Source organism: Antedon mediterranea, chromosome 2, assembly GCF_964355755.1.
Source record: "Antedon mediterranea chromosome 2, ecAntMedi1.1, whole genome shotgun sequence".
Lineage (NCBI taxonomy): Eukaryota > Metazoa > Echinodermata > Crinoidea > Comatulida > Antedonidae > Antedon > Antedon mediterranea.
The window spans coordinates 11,065,099-11,086,069 of record NC_092671.1 but is presented as its reverse complement, the minus strand read 5'-3'; the positions used below and the strand labels follow the sequence as shown (position 1 = coordinate 11,086,069).

Genomic DNA, 20,971 nt, shown 5'->3' with positions numbered 1-20,971 from the left:
ACCAAACAAATTTGAAACACCGCCCTCTACCAACAGTCAAAAAGAAAGTTTTTTAGTGCAAAAAATTGGCTCCTATCCCTCTCTCTTCGATCCGCCTCCAGATTTCAAATTTATGCTGGTATTATTATGTATTTAAATTCAATAATCGTTATAATATGCCCGTGTTCGTATTTTGAGGGTTGTTTTTGCTATGTATTGCAAGTATCCAGGCTAGGCTAAAGTCTTCCCTACTAGCTAGGTAGGCTAATAGGGCCTAACTTGCTAGGCCTAGCCTAGAGGCTAGGTAGAGGCTAGGTAGGTTTAGAGTAGAGAGGCCAGAAGGGGACGGATGAATTGAGGGCCAGCAGATGGCCATAGGCGTAGTAGCTAGAGTAGTAGGCTAGGCCCAGAGTCTAGTTACTAGGGATTCCCGTTACTAGCTAGGCTAGGCCTATGGCCCTGTAACTATAATTTAAAATATTAATATTGCTAGCTAGTACAGTAGTAGGCTAGTGGGCCTAGGCCCTAGCCCATCCATCATGTCAGTTTAATTTATCATCATCATTTATCATCTTCAAATTGTTGGTATTTTGTAAGAAGCGGCTAAAGAGCATGCAGTATATACATAACTCAATAAAAACAATTCTGTGACAAAAAATGATATGATTAAACACAAAATACCTAACACAAACAGACATTGATTTTATAAATTTTATATATTGACCAAAATAAAATGTGGCCGAACTCACCTGCACTCACTCTTTATTATAATATATTATGTTAAATATTGCCTTGAATTTGTGTCCATGTATTAATACATGCCTATAGTGAATTTTCTGTTGGATGTGTAATAATATAACTTTATTTAAATTGCAGGTTTAGCATTTAGACATCACCTCTGAAGAAGAGGGACAATGACCGAAGGTTATGATGACAAAGGTCACCCAATAAATCCAATTCAAGAGGATCATCATCATCTATGCAATATTTCAATTTCAAAAGATGAAGTGGAAAAACACAAAATGCAAGAACCTAAAAAAGTAAATACAGGGAAGTGTCTTGTGCTTTCCAGTCCCTGCCTTTGAATACTTTTACATTTTTACTTTGGTACCCTCTGTCAGTCTGGAAATAAGCAGATCCAATGTAGGAACCAGCTGGAGCTCCAGGCCCCTGTCCTCAATTTCTAAAATGCAAAAGATAGGATATTCAGTCAATGTCCAACCCTACGTTGGTTTCCTGTAGTCTATGAACTATTTTGTTTTCTTTCAGAAAAATTCCAATTTAAAGACTGTATTGTCATCTCTTTCATCCGGTGCCCTAGCTGGTGTTGTTGCCAAGACAACGATAGCACCTCTCGATAGAACAAAAATCATTTTTCAAAGTAAGAACCTGTTATATAAATAACACACTTTGTATTATTAAATGTCCAGTGTACTGAATCTGCATTCCGGGCCCAGCTCCATGTTATTGTACATTTGATGTCACATTTTGAGTGAATTTGAATTTCGAAGACATTTATTGAGTTGTATCAGAATAAATTGTATACTTTTATTCTATTAATTGTCATTTTGATTGTTTCTTCAGCTTCAGAGCTCAAATTTTCAGCTAGAGAAGCATACAAAGTTCTAATAAAGACGTATAAAAATGAAGGATTTTTACGATTATGGCGCGGCAACTCTGCAACAATGGCCCGTATTATCCCGTATGCAGCAATACAATATGCATCTCATGAACAATATAAAAAATTATTATTAAAAGAGAATGAAACGTAAGTTTGTTTAAAATTTACTTTAAAGCAATTAAAAACAGATTCAAAACTTGTACTCTATCTGCATAATTGGTTATTACATCATATCTGTATATTTTGACTGCTATAAATAATGCTCATACAGGTTAACAGAGCATCTATATTGTTGTTTGTTTAGGATGTACAGTTTTAATATTCATTTTAAAAATGGCATTTTGACACCGGCGAAGATACTGGGGGGACGAGGGGGACATGTCCTCCCTCATATTTCTTAGTGGGTGATTGTCCCCCTCACTTTTCAACAGCAAAATCATTAAGTTATTGAAATGAAATAGAAAGTAAGACCTCTACGACACGCATGACGTACCTATCGTATGTAATTTCAGATTAGAGAGGGCGCTTCATGGTGGTTGGACGTGTTTCTGAAGTTGTAAAAGTTTTGAATCTTGTTTGCTGGTTTTGTATAGTTTATTCACGATTTTTACTTACATAAAGTCTCCATTACTATTCTTATTGCTACAAATGTAGCTTAAGCCCTTGTATTATTCGATTTATCTTTCGATTGGAGAGATTTTTTGAGATTGTCTTTGCTAGGCCTGGGTTTGTGGTTGGACGAATATCTGTTATCGGAAAGTCTTTGAATCTTGTTTGCTAGTTTACTTTCATATCATTATCATTCCTATTCTTATTGCTTCAAATTTCTGCTTGAGCTCTTACTGTATTCTAAGGACTGGTGAGATTTTTTCTTTTTTAGATTGTCTTTCGCTAGGCCTAGGGTTGTGTAAGCAGTTAGGGCATGGCTTCCAAAAGCAAAGATCAAGGTGCCAGGCCAAAGCCTAGATTACGTAATGCAGGAGGCACAGTTGATAAAACGGTAGTAGATATCGAGGGTGAAGACGAATGTGGTTCATGTGGTGGCCATTTTATGTCTGGTGGCAAATCGGTTTTATGCGGTCTTTGTAAGCTATGGTTCCACATAGATTGTCAGAAAATTAATGAAGCCAAATATAAGTGGCTATCCAAAGATGACTCATCCATTTTTTGGTACTGTAGGAGCTGCTCAGTCTCAGTAGGCAATTTCATGGGTCTTATTAATAATGTTAATGAGACACAAAAAACCATGATTAAAACAATTGAAGCAATTAAATCTGAGGTAGAGATCAATAAAGAGGATATTAAAAAGTTATCCCAGTCGTCTAGTGTTGTTAATAATGAGGATGTTAAGACAATAATTGAAAATAGACTTAAGGATGAAAATGAGAGATTGAAAAGAAAATCTAATTTGATGCTATATAGAATAGATGAGTCCAAGAGTAATGACTCAGATAGAAGAAAAAATGATGACCTCAGTAAATTGGCAGGTATTTTCGAGGATATTGACCTAGAGGTCGAAATGAGAACATTTTTCCGGGTGGGTAAACACAGAGATGATGGGTGCCGCCCTATAAAGGTAGTTTTCAAGGAGGAATGTATCAAAAGAGATGCCTTTGAAATTGCTATACAAAAAAAGTGCGCAGTAAGTAATGATAGAACAATAAAGGAACGTGATGAGTATAATAAACTTAGGGACATATTGAGGGATAGGCAAAGCAAAGGGGAAAAAGACTTGGTAATTAGAAGGGGGAAAATAACTCGGTTTCGTTCCCAAAGCACTACCCAATCGGAAGAGAACACTACCTAACAATGTAAGTTCTACGCAGTCAGAAGATGTTAATGATTTTTTTAATGTGTTTTATACAAATTGTGATTCCCTTCTAAATAAGAAGAATGAGCTTCTGTTGCGTTTATCTTCAGAGAAAGTAGATATCATTGCTTTGACTGAGATTCTACCAAAGAAGTACTTTTTTGAATTGTCTATAGAGGAGTTTCATATCCCTGGTTTTCAGATGTTTTTGCCAAATGAAAAGCTTTCATCTGGTAGAGGAGTTATTTATGTTCGAAATGGGATGTCTGCCACTCCGGTTTTGTTTAAAGATATTTTGTTTGAGGAATCCATGTTTGTTGAGATTAAAGTCAAGGATCGCACCTTTTTAATTGGATGTGTGTATAGAAGTGACGCCGGATCTAGTGTCAATAATTCTGCTTTGTGTTCTCTGTTTAGAAAAGTGACATCCTTTTCTTGTTCTGATTTTATTATAGTTGGAGATTTCAATTATAGGAGTATTAATTGGGAGCTAGGATATGTGACTGGTGAAGATGGTAAAAATAGTCATAATTTTTTCGACACCATTAATGACTTATTTTTAGCTCAGCATGTACGAGACCCAACCCGTTACAGAATAGGAGAACAGGCCAATGTTCTGGACCTTGTACTTACATCTAATGAGGATTCTATTAGTGAGGTCCTTCAAGCTCCACCATTAGGTAAGAGTGATCATATGGTACTTCAATTTAAAATTCCAGTTAATTTAATCAAAGAAGAGGTGGTAGAGGTCAGAAATTATTTCCATGCTGATTATGATAAGTTTCGTGGTTTTCTTGATGGTGTCGATTGGGACACTGAGTTATTGGATAAGGACGGGTTACACTCGCACGGTTCTTTTGAAGAGATATTATCTAGAGGTATGGAACAGTTTGTTCCAAAGTGTAAGAAACACTTGTCTGGAAATGTTAAGAGACCTTTGTGGTATACTAAGGAGGTTGATAAGTCTATTAAACAGAAGAATAAATGCTGGAAACAGTATATCAAAGCAAAACGTAAAGGGCATGACTGTGCTAGTGTCAAATGGAACACGTTTATTAGAGTAAGGAATGATACTGTCAATTTGATTAAGAGTTCTAAAAGCATCTTCGAAAATAAGATTGCAAATGAGGTTAAAGTCAATGAAAAGTCTTTTTGGCGCTATGTAAATTCTCAGTTAAACACCAGATCTGGTATTCCTACTCTTAGAAATGTTGAAGGTAAACTTGTTGTAGATGACCAAGATAAAGCCGAGTGTTTTAATTCTTTTTTTAGCAGTGTCTTTTGTAAGGAGAACTTATCGAATGTTCCGAATCTTGATAAAAAGATTGAGGCTTCTATGTCAGATATTGAGTTTAACGTAGAAGATATTCATAAGCTGTTGTCTAACTTAGTTATAGATAAGTCAGCTGGCCCTGATGGCTTTCACCCACGGGTTTTGATTGAATTAAAGGATCAAATTGCTTACCCTCTCAGTCTAATATTCACTAGATTATTCAATGATCAGAAGGTCCCTCTATCGTGGAAGGAGGCAATTGTAATACCTATATTTAAGAAAGGCAAAAAGGAGGACCCGGCTAACTACAGACCGGTTAGTTTAACGTCGGTCATAGGGAAAATGATGGAAAGGATTATTAGGGATAAACTTGTAATGTATCTTGAGAGTAATGGTCTTTTGTGCAATGAGCAATTTGGATTCAGACAAGGTAGATCATGTGCATTACAACTACTTGATGTCCTGGAGAGTTGGACTACTAACCTGGATAACCATGATAGCTTTGATTGTGTCTATTTAGACTATAAAAAGGCATTCGATAGTGTGCCACACAAAAGGCTTCTAGTCAAATTGAAAGGTTTTGGTATTACGGGAAATCTACTAGGATGGTTCTCTAATTATTTGTCAAATAGAACACAACGAGTTAGTGTCAATGGTCAATTGTCATCACAGGCTCCAGTATTAAGTGGAATTCCACAGGGTAGCGTTGTGGGCCCAATCTTATTTTCAATCTTCATTAACGATTTACCTGATGTTGTCGAATCTAGTATACGTTTATTTGCAGACGACACCAAGTTGTATAGAGTGGTCAATAACATTGATGATGCAGATTTATTTCAAAGAGACATTGACAGTGCTTCCCATTGGTCTAATGTTTGGCAATTGCCTTTTAATGACACTAAGTGTAAGGTATTTCATTATGGTCGTGATAATCCCAATTTATTGTATTCAATGGCTGGTAATTTACTACATGAGGTAAAGCAGGAGAAAGATCTACAGGTGTTACCTTTGATCATAGTTTAATCTTTAATTTGCATGTAGCGGATATTTGTAAAAGAGCTAATAAGAAACTAGGAATGATTTATAGATCTTTTAAATTCTTGAATAAAGATGGATTTTTGAAGCTGTATAAGTCTATTGTCAGGCCAACGCTTGAATATTGTAACACTGTTTATAATCCTATTAGAAAACGAGATCAGGATGAAATAGAGAAGGTCCAGCAAAGAGCAACAAGATTGATTCCTAGGTACCGTAATATTCCTTATGAACAACGTTTGAGAATTCTTGGTCTTCCTACCATGAGATATCGAAGGCAGAGAGCAGATATTATCCAAGTTTTTAGGATTGTTAAAGGTTTCGATCGTATTTCGATCAACACATTTTTTGAATTTGATCTAGAATCTCGGACCTGTGGACACCCATATAAACTCAAGTTTAAAAGCTCTCGTCTTAATATTAGGAGGGACACGTTCTCCAGGAGAGTTATTCTCTTATGGAATGCTCTGCCTATGGATGTAGTTTCATGTGCTACGGTGAACTTGTTCAAAGCAAAACTTAACGTCGCATGGTCTAACCACCCGCTGAAGTTTTCACCCTATATAGAATATGATTTTATTGCTAAGAGGGGCTTTTAAGCACTGAGTGCTTCGCCTCGATCCCGTAGACGATAGTGTACGGGAAACAAGTAAACAAGTAAAATAAGTATCTAAGAAAAATAGATTTTGCGTGCATATAATCAGTGGTGCATCAGTGCCGAAAAAGTGCGTAACCCAAAATAATTGCTTTGAATCCACCTGTGGTAAAACTGTGTTTCGGAATGCTTAACATTGCTTTGATGATCCCAATTAGCAATTATACGGACTGCATGATTTCGCAATGCAGCGGTAGTGGAATGTAAAAATCAGTAAATCTATACGTCCCTCCCACTATTAAAAACGGATCTGCGCCGTTGTGTTGTGTCATACCTATCTAAAACACCCACTGATGGCAATACATAAACATTCCTTCATGATGATAGAAAGAAGCTAGACACACAAGTTTTTTAAAGTTAAGATTCTAGAGTCTTCAGGTATTTTTCAGAGTACAAATCTGTGAGATATATTTTATTTATTATCATATTTCAGAATGTTATCGCCTCCATACCGATTTCTAGCTGGCTCTTTAGCAGGAGTTACTGCTGCATCTTTTACTTATCCTTTAGACATGGTTAGAGCAAGAATGGCAATTACACATAAAACCAGGTAAATGACACACATTTGAATATTGTTTCATTTCATTCATTAATTTCATTTTTAGTAAGTTTCTAAATCATTAAAATAGTAGTTTTTGCATAAATTATTATACTATTTTCTTAGCTGTGTAGTGTATATACAGAAGCAGTTCTTGGTACTGTATACAGTATTTAGTTTATTCAGTATCATAGTCAAATTCTCAATTATAGTGCCACATGTCAAAGGCTGTTACAGACCTAACCTTTGAACAATTAACTAAATAAAGGCTCCATATGTGACAGATTTACGGCATTGTATATACAGAATTTGCTTAAGATACTGGGCATAAAATGGCATGATGTGTGACCAAGTCATGGTTCAGAATCTGACAATTTCTTCCAATAGAACAAATTTTAACTTTTAAGCCCATCTAAAATGTATCTTAATTAAAAAGCATTAATGTAATATTTCCAAATAAATTTCTTTTTAAAAGGTATAAAGGTCTTTCAAGTATTTTTATCAAAATCTTTCAAGAGGAAGGACCTCGCACTTTTTATCGTGGTTTTACGCCTACTATTCTTGGTGTGATTCCTTATGGAGGAATCTCATTCTTTACATATGAATCGTTAAAAGGACTGTATTCTGGTAAGTTACATTTATTTTTTATTAAATCTGGTCTAACTAAGCCTCCCCGGAAGTATAATCCATCTGCATAATTTTGAGTAATACAAATTGATTGTGTGTCACATGTATTTAAGTTATGTTTGATTGTCTGAAATAAGCTCAACCTTAAACTTTACACAATTTCATAGTGGAGTATACTTACTCAATTTTGTTTATAGCAGGAGTTGTAACTTGTCAGCTGTCAGAATTTTTTCTCACGGCAAAACAGCTCAAGACAACTCAAATGTGTTATATATTTCCTGTAAGATATCTTGAAATGTTTTAAATAAAAAAACTTTGTTTAACTTATTTATAGATCATCATAATGGTGCTGACCCTAACCCTCAAGAACGGTTACTATTTGGTGCTTTAGCCGGTCTCTGCGGACAATCCGCTTCTTATCCGTTAGACGTAATACGTAGACGAATGCAAACTGCCGGAATCACTACTTATAGCTATGAAAGTATTGTAAACACTGCTAATGTAATTGTCCAAGAAGCCGGTATAATTGGGGGACTGTATAAGGGTCTTAGTATGAACTGGATTAAAGGACCTATTGCAGTGGGCATTAGCTTTACAGTATATGACTTAACAAGTAATTACATCAGAAGTACAAAATTGTATCAAGACTCCTGACAATAAAGGTTAGTTCCCTGTAGACCTCTAATTAAAAACCCTTCTCTCTAATTAAAAGCCAGTTCCAATAACAGCCAAATAGTGTCGTCTAACCAAACTCATTGAGCATTGATTGGAAGAAAACCAGTTTTAATTAAATAAATTAAAAAATTAGAATTTTGCCAGACGCCATATATACAATTTTTTGTCTACAATTATATACCATACAACTCTGAGAATGAAGATTTTTAATAAAAACTATAGTAGTTTAGTTTTTAATTCTTGTTGGCATTAAGTTGTTAAACTATGCATTCAAGGATGAGGGGTGCAAACAATCAATTTTTATTCTTATATAATTTGAACCGTTTTCAACCAATAAATATCAACATTAAGTCCAAATATGATTTTTAACCCTCTTCCAAAAACACCTATGCTTTATACTCAAATTCTTTTCGGGAACTTTTATAAACTCAGGGAGTTATAGATGAGTTTTATCTTTAATGTTTAGTTGATTATCAACAATATTTTTTAAATATCATATAATAAATAGATTTATTATTTTAAATAAATGTAATACAAAACATCTATGTATGTTAGTGTGTGTGAATAGAATTTATAATAAACTTTTGATTTTCTTTATATTTTCAATTGACATTTTATGTATACATTCATTTTTTTATACGTAAACTCAAAAATCATTTTTATTATTATACTAATGTTTTATTATACCAAATGGCATAACATCTTTAATAAATTGAGCGCACAACAATTTTTTTAAAATTGTAAATGCTATTATAAAATAGCTAATTATACTGTGAATTACTTGAATGCATTTTCCCATGAATTAAAAAAAAGTGTTGAATTGAAACACAGTGACGTGCTGTACCCTCTTAATGTATAATTGTGACTATTAATACAACAGTTGGCGTATTTGATTAGGACTTTAACATTGCGTATATTTTTTTCATTGAGTATTTTGTTAATGGAGTATTTTGAAGGTAGTGACACTGACAGCAAGATAAAGCATACATTAATTAACATTACTATTAGAATAAAAACTGTTAAGCACAGAGATTTCCGAATCGAATTTGCCAAATGTAAACATTGTGAATGAACTATTTGACTGTTGAAAACTGTTGAAAAATAAAATAGAAAGGTTTTTTTGCTAATTAAAAAGAGTGTTTAAACAAATTACTGTAAATGTTTACAGTATTTGATTAATTATAAATGCAAATTAAAATACTAAGAAATATTTCCAAAAATGTAATATTTTTGGTTTCTGTAATATAATCACAATGTGCAAAATTACAAAATGTTTATAAGTTTATTTTAGAATATAATTGATTATGAAAATATTTGTAAAAATTATAGAGTTACTGTGTGTAATAAAAAGATTTGTTAAACTCATTATTTTATGTACTGTAAGTATATGTGCGGTTGTGATGCACTGACTTTACCCAATATTTTACTTTCTTTCTTTATTTCCATTCACAAAATCATAAAAATACATAAATAATCATAGTACAAAGACAAAAAAAAAGAATGGAAAGGGGGAATCTTTGAAGCATAGCTTATTATAACTTGAAACCGCTGTTACAAAACAATACATATAAATATTAATAAAGGGCATAGGCAAAAAATTTAAGAAAATGCAAACAATCTCTTTTTTTAGCTTAACAAAAAAAAGTGGTAACATGACTACTTAAATGCTACACTAAACATCCTGTAGTGCTCGTTAATCTTTATCCCATAAATGGAATAATTGTATTATAGTGAAATATTTGAATAATTTGAAATAAACAAAACATATTGAATATTCAATATTGTCATTCAAGTTCAACCTAAAGCTCTGTCTACACTATCAAATTTTATGTGACAAAAAATGTGATGTGCCCATATATGGACATGAGGATGGAAGTGGAGGTCCAGTGAACACATGGATCGTGTGCACTTAATCTCAGCGAATATCTTGAAAAGAGTAGGGATTGTTCAGCGCTGTTGCCATTCATTTCTGTTAATTAAATGCTTGCATCCACATCTTGAAATTAAGAAATTAAACAATATGTTTGTTCCTTGAACGGTAAAAGTTGATACGAGATCGTTGAAGTGAAGCCGTCTACAACATTTGATGAGCGTGTAATATATACACCAACATCCCCTGTAAATGATGACGCACTTGTAGAATAGTTCAGAGGAGCGGTAGGCCACCAACAACAGTAGACTAAAAATACACGATTTTAACGGGTTCTAGTGTCTACAGAATACAAATTTCGATTGTTTCTATAAATGCATTGATGGGTCTGAATACATGTAATGACATTTCATCGATTTGATTTCGATACATACATGAAGAACAAACGTCACTAAGAAAAAACAAAATAATATAATGATACTGCCAGGTATATCCCTCTAAATCCCCACTTAAGGGGACTTACATCTGAGCGGTCTCCATCAGTTGCCAAATGTTACCACACAAGATTCCTGAGCACCGATTTGAAGGCCCGGGAGACTGTCGTTATCAATGTGGTAAAGTATATTTTATAACAAACGTTTTAAACTGGAATTTCCCTTTAAGACATATAATAATTCAAACGTACATACAGTAGACAGTTGTTTTTAAAGTATTTATCTTGTAATACGTCTTGTCTTCATTGACATTTAAATGACGTATTAGAATACTACAGTGATGCTAAACATGGGGTAAATGCCCCTAATTGTACGTCTTAATGTCAGTGATGTTAATTTTTTTTTTCCAACACTTGTATGTTTTCAACGCGACATAATAGGCCTACATTATGTAACCTTTGATTAATGTTTCACTAATTAACAGTTGCGCGTAAGTCACCAGGTGATATTAAAACCACAGTGAGTACAGTTAATTCGCTGTAGGTAAGTGTTTAAATGAAGAGTTAAAATCTGAACGTTACTAATAATAAATCTTTAGCACATTGCTAAAGCTCTGTCTACGCTATCAAAGTATAGTTAACTTTTGTAGAGAGTCGCTGTAGGTAAGTGTTTAAATGAAGAGTTAAAATATGAACGTTACTTATAATAAATCTTTAGCACATGGCTAAAGCTCTGTCTACACTATCAAACTAGTTTGACAAAGTGTGATGTGCCCAAATATGGTAGCGGTATGAGATCATCATGTATGGGCACATCACATTTTTTTATCACTCTGCAATTGGTTTTTGTGATTCGCCGGAGCAACATCGTTATCTCGTCGGTTGGTGATCTCTGTGTGATTTTTGTTCCCGAACAAGGAACATAAATGTTGATAGTTTAGACAGAGCTTTACCACATTCTAGGGACACCCATTGGTTAAGGTGGACACTTTGATTCATAGTGTTAGCCTACTACAAAAAGAGTAAACTTGTTATATGTAACATAAACCGATCAAAACCTTAGTTTAAAAAACAACTTTGAAATTCACACAGGAAACGTCAGACATTTATAATATTTTGGATAAAAAACAGATGATCAATACAAATGTTGTTCTTACGGCATAGCATTTAAGTTTCCGAACATCAATTACACATTGTGACATATCAAAATATTATCAAACTCCTAAAAGCTTGTTCTTTCATTAAGTTTGTCGTCATTAGAGCGATGAAATTGCCGAAGAAACATAATCCATAACGTGGGGCACATTAACCGGCGGTTACTATAATTGAAAATTCCAACGAACCATCAAGTGAAGCATGACTTTCGGTGTTATAGACTCGTAAAAATAGTTATGTACTGTCTGGCTAGATTAGTTGTACTTTCCTGGCGTTGTCTTCTGACGCTAAACCTTAATTAATCTGGACCTTGTCCGCAAGAGAAGGGCCTAAGTATTAAAGACATTTATCCATCTTAAAACAAATTGAAATAGACTCAAATACAACTTTATATAAGTAAAATAATTGGACAAACAAACACACAAAAAAAAACCAACTAAATAGATGAGTTAAACAGGTAGATCGTCGAGAGATAAAGATCTAATTCCTCATAATTACACCATTAGGCCCACAACGCTTCACTACAAATAAAAAACACACTTTATTTTTATACAAATTACACATAAATTGAAATAAAATTCACACATTTTTTTAGTATTCATTGCAATATTAATAATTAATTTTAAGAAATTCAATTTCAAGATAATTACATACATTTGCAATAAACTCCCGGGGAACGTTCTACACGATTGGCTTTCTTATGTTTCCTTGTTGTTTTTCCCACTCAGGTAACATGACCCACGTTCATTTTTGATAAATAATTAAGTTATGTGAAGTAAAAACATAAAGATATATTGTCCCCCTAAAAAAATAATTTGTTAACACTTTTGTTGTTGAATATGCTATTTTAATCACATTCACATTGACCAAAAACTGGATCAAAAAAAAAATTCCTGAAAATACCTAGGCCTAAATTGTCAGACAATGGTTTTTGGTTACAATTAACAGTTATTTTGTCTTTTTATAAGTGAAATGATTATTTTTGTTGGGTTGATTTTTTTTCTACAAAAGTGAATAACTTTATTTAAACTGCAAAATGGCCTATTCAAAGTCTCATTTTAATTTTCTTAATTTTTTTAAAGGTTTTTGGGGGACAATACATCTTTAATTCAATCATGTAATACCAATTGGAAAATCTTATCTTATAAACTGTTTATTAAGAAAGCAGATAACTGCATCTATAAAACCGGTTTATATTGTACATAAAGTGAGGCATACTCAATTATCAGATGATACATTGGCACCTCGCAATCACCAGATATCCAGGTGTTAATGTTAAGATTCAAGTAGGAACGTAGACCTTAGTAAAGCGTGGTTCCCACTAGCGACGCAACACAACGACGTAACGCAACGCAAGTGAATTGACCAATCACAAGCGATGGCTTATTCGCTTGTGATTGCTAACTGTCTATAACTTCGCTTGTCATTGGTTAAAACGCTTGCGTTGCGTTTACGTCCTTGCGTTATGTTCTAGTGGGAACCAAGCTTTAGTGTATTCATCCTTCAAAACAAGATCGGATGTTGTTTTTTTGTCGACAAACATCTCACGTCGTCTCAGCTGTTTGTACACTGCTCTATAACGGATAATTAGTATACTGTACTTTATTTACAATCATTCATTAATTCACATTATTATAGGCCTTTAATGACGTCCAATCAAGCATCATGCCTTTGTGATTATTATAGATTTAGGCTTAATAAATATATTATATAAATATATTATATAAATATATTATATAATACCGCCGCACAGAAGTTTACTGAAGACAAAAGGTGGTTCCACTTTTATTAGGTACAATGTGATTCGAAAGTTAGTCTACTGTAACTAGAGGCCACAATTTTAAAATTAAAAAAGTTCATAGTAAATCGAAACACAGACAGAAATTCTTTTCAATATCTACAGTAAATGATTGGAATAGTTTGCCATATCATATACTTAGTAAATGCTTCCTCTACAAATAATTTTAAAACCCATCTTGAAACACACTGGAAAACCCACAACCTAAAGTTTGAGCCATATAACCAAGATGTTCAAAGAGGGACTTAACAGGTTTATAGTCTAAAGGTCAAGGTAAGGTAAGGTAAGGTGTCCTTTTGGTGGGTGGGGGTCCTGCTAAACACCACCCCCTATGCCACACTCCATAATAACGCTATATTAATAGTAACACGTTAGAATGCCCATTTCTAACCTTTAGATGTGTGATATAATGATATGATCACATAACAATATCGTTAAAGTTTAAAAAAAGAAACATCCTTGATGCTGATGAAATGTGTTAACATTTTTAATTTAAGTATGTTAGGCCTATATTGATTTATTAAAAAAAAAATAATATGAAGACGTTTAAAGATGATGGCAAATTACACATGTATATCCTCTATGATTTGACATTTGTGTACCATCAATATTCTGTGGTCGCTCTGAACACACAAGCCAGTGGTCCCACCAGGTTATATGCAAACTTGCAATAAAATCATACGGTAGATATAAACACGTTATTTATACCTTTTTTATTGATTCTTAAAGAAATATTGTGAGACTATAATTAATCAAAATGTTGATCAACTGATTTACAAAGCAACTTAATTATAAAATTAATATCTGTAAATAATAATAAGCAGCAAATTAACAACAAGATTTCCATTTCTATAAATTATCATGATACCGTCAGCACTCTGACGTAACACAATGTGTCTAACCAAGCGTTTAAAAACGTCGTTGTTTCAAAGTACTGCGTATAAAAATCGAGCTACGAGCTATAGTCTGTGCAATTGGTTTTTGTGATTCGCCGGAGCAACATCGTTATCTTGTCGGTTGGTGATCCTTGTGTGATTATTGTTCCCGATCAAGATAAACCTCAAGTAAGTACTGTGTTACTGAGTGTTTATATCCACTGTTGTGTCCACTTTAAAGTGATATTTGTAATATAAATAGTTCTTTTAATGACTGTGTGTAGAATAGAAGGATCATATTTTTGTGTTTTTTGATAATGATTTAAACAAGAAATATTTCTTACAAAAAACGCTGCTCGCTTGTTGACGTAACAGTTTTAAAGATATTATTGTCCCCCTGAAAAATATTTTTTATTTCAAGTTTGTTTTTGAATGTGTCATTTTGTCACATAAGTTATTCACGTTAACCAAACAATTATTTACCTGAAAAAAAAATGTAATTTAAAGCAAAAAATACTTAAATTAAAAAACAAACGTAGGAATTAAACTTTCTCGCTACTGGCTTTCAAAGTGTAATTAAAGATTTCAAACTTCAAAATGTAATTAATGATATAAAACAAGTTTCTGGTGCAAATCCTGTCATCATCAGGGGATTTACTATTCTAATGTACGTTTTTGTCAAAAGTTTTTGGTCTTTTTATGTATTATTCATAATGGGTATGTACTCTTACATAGTTACTTGTCGTATGTTCCTAGCACAATTATTACAGTATTACTTTACACATAGGCCTACATGATTGTAATTGTATGTAGGCCTACATATACACACAAATGATGAATTGAACGGTCTCTGGACTCAACTTTTAGAATGTTTAGGCTTCCACAGTGTATGGCTCAAAATGCCATAAGCCATAAAGTTGGTATGAGTCTAAAAATCTGATCATATTTATTCGTTATAGCACTTGCCACACTCAAATCTAACAATACCTTTCTATTAACCAGGCGACGGGATTACCCTAGAGTTAAATAATATTGACTTTGTGTATAACCTGTAATTGGTGTTTTACACTGTTGGCTTGAAATAAAGAATAAAGAATAATTTTCATAATTGTTTAATTCATTCAATGTGTACATTAACATTAGTTGGGCGTTTCATACCGGGGTTCACTTTATAGTGAATTACAAGAACATTACAATAACTATTCCTCCATGTAAGAATACTATGCACACAATAGGCATACAAAGATTATTTTTCATATAATAGCAGTAATAGCAATAATCCACAAACTTCTTGTACGGTATTCTATACATTTGTGTATATATTTGTTTTAATGAGTAGTTGTCCCAAAAAGAACGATCCGCCTGACTAAAAAGAGCAATGTTCCTTAAGTCCAAGGTTTGTTTAAATAATAATGACAAAGAACATTTATCTTTTCTTTGTAACTGCTTACTTAACGTTGTGGTATTAGATTATATTTTTGTAACCTTACAGTATATTTAATCTACAGCTATTACGACACTACAATACTACTAAAACCCTACAATTAAATAATGCAAATGGTATCTAAATCTAAAAACAAAACTGTGTTAAGTACGATGTACACGCCAATCAAATTTAATCACGATCATTCGGGCATGAGTATCTCTACAAAGAACCAAATCGAAATTGTTAAAAAAATGTAAAGGTTATAATTACTGTATTGCTGTATTTAAGACAAAAATACAACACTGGTAATTACATGAATTCATCGTTAGCCTACTGTACGACTCGTTGTAGACTTTACACGGTATATGGCACCTGACTTGTTTTATCATTGGGTAAAACTAGGAGAAGCAGAAGTGGGTGGGTAACGAATTTGTATGCATTTATTATTATAAAATAGACGGTTGGCAGATTTTGTCACAATTTACTATCGTTTTCTGATTATTATCGAAGTTAATACTAAAATATTTAGGTGGTAGAAAAGGGGTTGTCTCAACTTCGTCTAAAAATAGTACTATACACGGAAAGGATAAATGTATAATGTATTTCAGCTTCGAAAAAAAAATTGGTATGGCCTAGCGAAAACTAGTTAGTCAGTGAAGGTTTAGGTCGAATCTTCTTGTAATTAATTGTTGACATTTGGTTCTCGACCACACATCATTCTAATAATACTACTCTGCGAAAATCATCATTCAATTGTCTTAAAAATAAATACGAACCAGATTAATGACGTAGGTGTATTGCTGGCAGCGTCAGTGAAGCACTGAAGGCCTAATAATAAGGTATCATTGTGTAGGATGATGCTTTACCCGACGGCTTCCAATCAAATAAAACAATCCACGTCAGAAACACTATTATTAAACAATACGGTTCGCTCTGTCAAGGAGAAAAGCAACGCAGCCTAATAATATATATTTCGCACGCACGATTTGGATTAATATTCATCTGATGATAATATAATTGATATATGATGGCCTTTGAGATGAAAATGAGAGTAAACTATACCCTTAAAGAAATCAATTTTGTTACCTGACGTATCAATTACGTGCTAATAATAAAGATATAAGACAACAATGTGTTTAGCAAACACGGAATATTATAATTGATAACCTCCTCATAGCCTTTAAACAATTGGGAACAAATACTCCAGTTAAAAAAAAACCTCAATTTTGTCGCATGACGTAGATGTGATAGAAAACTATGATGTATTTTAGCACACACAGTTTAATTAATTAAGCTGATAATATTATAATGATACCCTCTTAGCCTTTAGATTGAATGAAAGCAAACTATACCTATCTTCATATAAATCATGTTATTGTCTGACGTAATTATGTACTAACTAATAATAATATACTTTATAAATATATGAATTAATTTACCAACGAATGTTCATGTCAGAGTTTTAAAAACAGACCTTCTTTCACACACAAACAAGTGTCCCTACAATCATTAGAGAAAAAATGGACACGGTTTGATTATTTTGTATCAGTAGGCCTCCTACGCAACAAACTCATTTTAACACTAGTTTGTTTTATTTCAGATTTGGAAAAAAAAGAAGAAATCTCAAAGATGAAAACTGATAAAAGAAACTCTGGAATAAAACTAAGATTTGTTTTGCTAGGTGAAGATGGAGTTGGCAAATCAGGTACGAGTACAAATCAAACATCAGTATAAAATAGCATTATAAGAAATGTTAACTAGAGGATTGTTCACAAGAACTTTCCACTAGGAAAGTGAGGTGTCCATCATGTGTTCCAAATGGCTTAAAGTAAATATAAAACTTCGGTTATTGTGCTAACTATTTACACTACTAAGAACTATATGTTGATTAAGATACCGCACGGTACATAAAATTGTTTTGCATATAGACATTATGTACTGGTATAAGGTTATTTAACTTAATGACTATTTTGTTTACAGCCATTGCTGTGAGATTTCTTTGTGGTAGATACTTACACGAATATGATCCAAATTTAGGTAAGTCAATTTTGTTTTAAAAAAAATAATTCAATTGATAATCATGAATGCGCGCGTGTATACTATAATAACGGACAAACGTACAAACTCTCTCACCTCTCAAAGTATAGGATAGTATTATTTTGCATTTTGTATATTCAATGTAATTTACTATGACAACGATAAATGTAATTTCTAATTTGGACAATAAAGTCATGTTTTATCTCTTTAATTCTGTAGGAAATTATGTTTCATGGTGATCGGTAATAAATGTAGGTGTAAACATACTTTTTATTTTTTTTTAATTATAGAATGCTGTTATGACAAATACGAAACGATTGATGGAAAAGCAGTGAAGTTAGAGATTTATGACACGGCCGGACAGGTGGGTAATCAGCTAGGCATACGATTAAACTATTGTTAATAAAACATGTTACATAATTTATAGTAAAACATTCAGTATAGTGATATATTTACAAACGAATTTTGTATTTTAAAATCAAGAAACATGGAGTATAATATAAGAATGTACAGAACGAATTGAAAAAATCCCTAACATAAGAGTACGTGGCCTGCTGTACTAAAAGAATGTTTTTGTCATAATTGCAGAATCTTGATTTATGTTTTCATTGAATTTAGCTTTATACAAATGTTTATACATACCCCCAGGTCCATTAATTAGTATTTGTTTACAAAACTCATCTATTAGTCTAGAGAATAAAAATAATAGGCCTAAACATCAATACGAATTTATTTTCTTTACAGGACACACTAGATAACTATCTTGCGAATGCAGACGCTGTTTTATATGTGTACTCAATTCTTTCAAAGAAAAGTTTTGCTGCGGCGAAATCCTTTCGTGATAAGATCGTCTCGAGCAGCAAGAGCAATCTTCCAGTAATCCTGATAGGAAACAAACGAGAGCTTGAACAAGGTCGCCATGTTTCCTACAAAGATGGTTTCACCCTTGCTAGAGAGAATAACTGGAAATTCTATGAATTATCAGCGGCCGTTGACACACATCGAATAAATGACATGGTGTTAAATCTGGCAAGTGAGGTATTGCAAAATAGAAAATCAAATCTTCCAAGAAAGTGTTCAAAATTAAAGAGAGCCATGAGCATCCTTAATGTTCATATCAATCAAGCAAAGTTACTTAGCCATTCCTCGTCTGGATCAATAGCGGAAAACAAAACTCAGAAATCGCCTCCGATATCGTTGCATCCGAGGTTGACGGAAAGAAGGAAAACATGTCCAGCTCTTTGAATTCTGAGTTGACAAACTGTAATATGTCAAGATAATGGACTTTTGAACAGAAATGTGTATATATTTTATTCATAAACATAGGGCTCGTTTAGGGCAAGTTATTTTACCTAAGTAAGTTTGTTCCTACACTACAAAGTTAGCGATGACTATAAAACCAACTTAAACCCGGCTAATGATTAATACAGAGTTAGAGAACCGCTAACCATGGACAATGTGCAATGAAATTAAATTATTACTGCTACTGTACAAATGCATGCAGAAATTAAATTCATAAAAGGAAAGAAAGAGTTTTGCAATCAAAATGAGATGCGAGTGCTTTTGTGCAATTTCGTTTATTTTAAAAATATTTGTCTTACTGTTTATACCATAATAACGATTATTTACCGTGACAGATGCGGTACCTTTTTGATAATGAACATTGTGTAATTTTTATAAATTACGTCTATGTATAAAATAACTCTTTCACGTTTAGACCCGTGATTTATTCAGGTAAAGACACTATATTTATTATTTGTTAAGGCATGGTTCCCACTAGAGACGAAACAGAACGTAAGCGTAACGCAGACCTAAAAGTGATTTGACCAATCACAAGCTTATTATCATATTGTAAAAAAAAATCATATTTTTATATATAAGGTCTAGGCTATTGTCTTTTGGTTGTCCAATGTGTTCGAAAATGTTACAATATTTATTATTAAATTTGTTGTGAAGAGGTATGTGCTGTATACAAAGTTCTTTTGTGGATTTGTACAAAAATCAGATCAGTAAAACTCTGCTCTGATTGGCTGATTCTTCGTGAAACTAATTTTGGAAGATTCTACCAATCAGAGAACAGGAAATTGTGTTGTTTGGTGGTTTGCGGTTTAGCATCACTTTGAGCAGACGATCTCGGTTAGTGACGGTTAGGACAGCTACAATGAAATGGAACATAATTTAATGAAGGTTATGATTCTTAATATAGTATTTGAAGAAAATCATTGGATGTTAATAACCGCAGTCAATTGGAAAAGTGGGAGAGCAGGGTAAGTTTAAATGACTTGGCCTAACTTAACTAAGCTAGGCATCACTGTATTTAGCATAGGCCTAAGCATTTGGTATAGTATGGGGAATGGAAGGCTGGGTGCCTGATGACTAGCTGGGCAGTGTAGGCCTAGGCAATGTGATGATACATTGTCCGATATATTTTGTGCCTGCATGTGTACTTCAATGTTTGTTGTATTTTGATTAGGAAATAATAATAATTACATTAAAAATCATTACCTTAATGACTAGGCCTAGCCTAGTAGGTAAAAGATACCTACTGAAATACCTTAATAATTGTAGGACAATATATATATCTCCATTATTAGCGTTATAGAATTAGTATCACAATTATAGAACATCTTTACTGGATGTTGTGGATTGCAGTCTAGCCAAGAAAACATGCAGAATGACCTGGGGAAGCTTATGATTACACACTTATCCAAATATAGCAGTCTTCCACTAATTGACTGGTTACAATTATTTGACATCAATTAATACACATACTGTATCAGTGACTTATTAGTAAATTTCAAAATGACAATGTTTGATGTGGCAGCACCATTAATTAATTCAAGCAGTTGTACATACTGTACATTCTAAATGAGCTTGTCTTGGTTTTTAAATGATACATTATAGTGGCAGGGTGAAGTGATCTTGATCATGACGCAGAGGCCCTGGTTTAGGTGGCTCTTCAATGCTGGAGACTTTGGGTATTTTTAGCCTTTTTTGACATAATGCCTGTTTTTTCCTCCGGCCCGTAAGCATTATTATTAATTATTGTTGCCTGTTGTCATGATTATTTATTGTTCTGCAACTTTAAATCAGCAAGTCATTATTATTAATAAATTGAAAAACAAAAAAGAAACAAGACACATTGATTCGGATTAGAAATTCTG

The 20,971-nt window shown here is 33.1% G+C and overlaps 2 protein-coding genes across 2 annotated transcripts; both read left to right on the top strand.

Annotated features, from left to right (window-relative positions):
* Positions 1-40: 40 nt before the first annotated feature.
* LOC140039635 (mitochondrial coenzyme A transporter SLC25A42-like) lies at positions 41-9,578 on the top strand. Its single transcript, XM_072085254.1, has 7 exons — positions 41-118; positions 856-1,019; positions 1,249-1,360; positions 1,564-1,747; positions 6,807-6,923; positions 7,387-7,538; positions 7,873-9,578. Exons 2-7 carry the CDS (start codon positions 894-896, stop codon positions 8,190-8,192), a joined length of 1,011 nt encoding a protein of 336 aa, XP_071941355.1. The 5' UTR covers positions 41-118; positions 856-893; the 3' UTR covers positions 8,193-9,578.
* Positions 9,579-14,459: 4,881 nt separating this feature from the next.
* Positions 14,460-19,689, top strand: LOC140039634 (ras-related protein Rap-2c-like). Its single transcript, XM_072085253.1, has 5 exons — positions 14,460-14,533; positions 17,371-17,475; positions 17,751-17,807; positions 18,098-18,171; positions 18,552-19,689. The coding sequence occupies exons 2-5, from the start codon at positions 17,400-17,402 to the stop codon at positions 19,050-19,052; spliced, it is 708 nt and encodes a 235-aa protein (XP_071941354.1). The 5' UTR covers positions 14,460-14,533; positions 17,371-17,399; the 3' UTR covers positions 19,053-19,689.
* The last annotated feature ends 1,282 nt before the right edge of the window (positions 19,690-20,971 follow it).

Coding starts and splice junctions, on each gene's coding strand:
- LOC140039635 (XM_072085254.1), top strand. CDS start 894: ATGACCGAAGGTTATGATGACAAAGGTCACCCAATAAATCCAATTCAA. Junction 1,020..1,248: donor AAATGCAAGAACCTAAAAAA/GTAAATACAGGG, acceptor GTTTTCTTTCAG/AAAAATTCCAATTTAAAGAC. Junction 1,361..1,563: donor AACAAAAATCATTTTTCAAA/GTAAGAACCTGT, acceptor TTGTTTCTTCAG/CTTCAGAGCTCAAATTTTCA.
- LOC140039634 (XM_072085253.1), top strand. CDS start 17,400: ATGAAAACTGATAAAAGAAACTCTGGAATAAAACTAAGATTTGTTTTG. Junction 17,808..18,097: donor CGAATATGATCCAAATTTAG/GTAAGTCAATTT, acceptor TTTTAATTATAG/AATGCTGTTATGACAAATAC. Junction 18,172..18,551: donor TTTATGACACGGCCGGACAG/GTGGGTAATCAG, acceptor TTTTCTTTACAG/GACACACTAGATAACTATCT.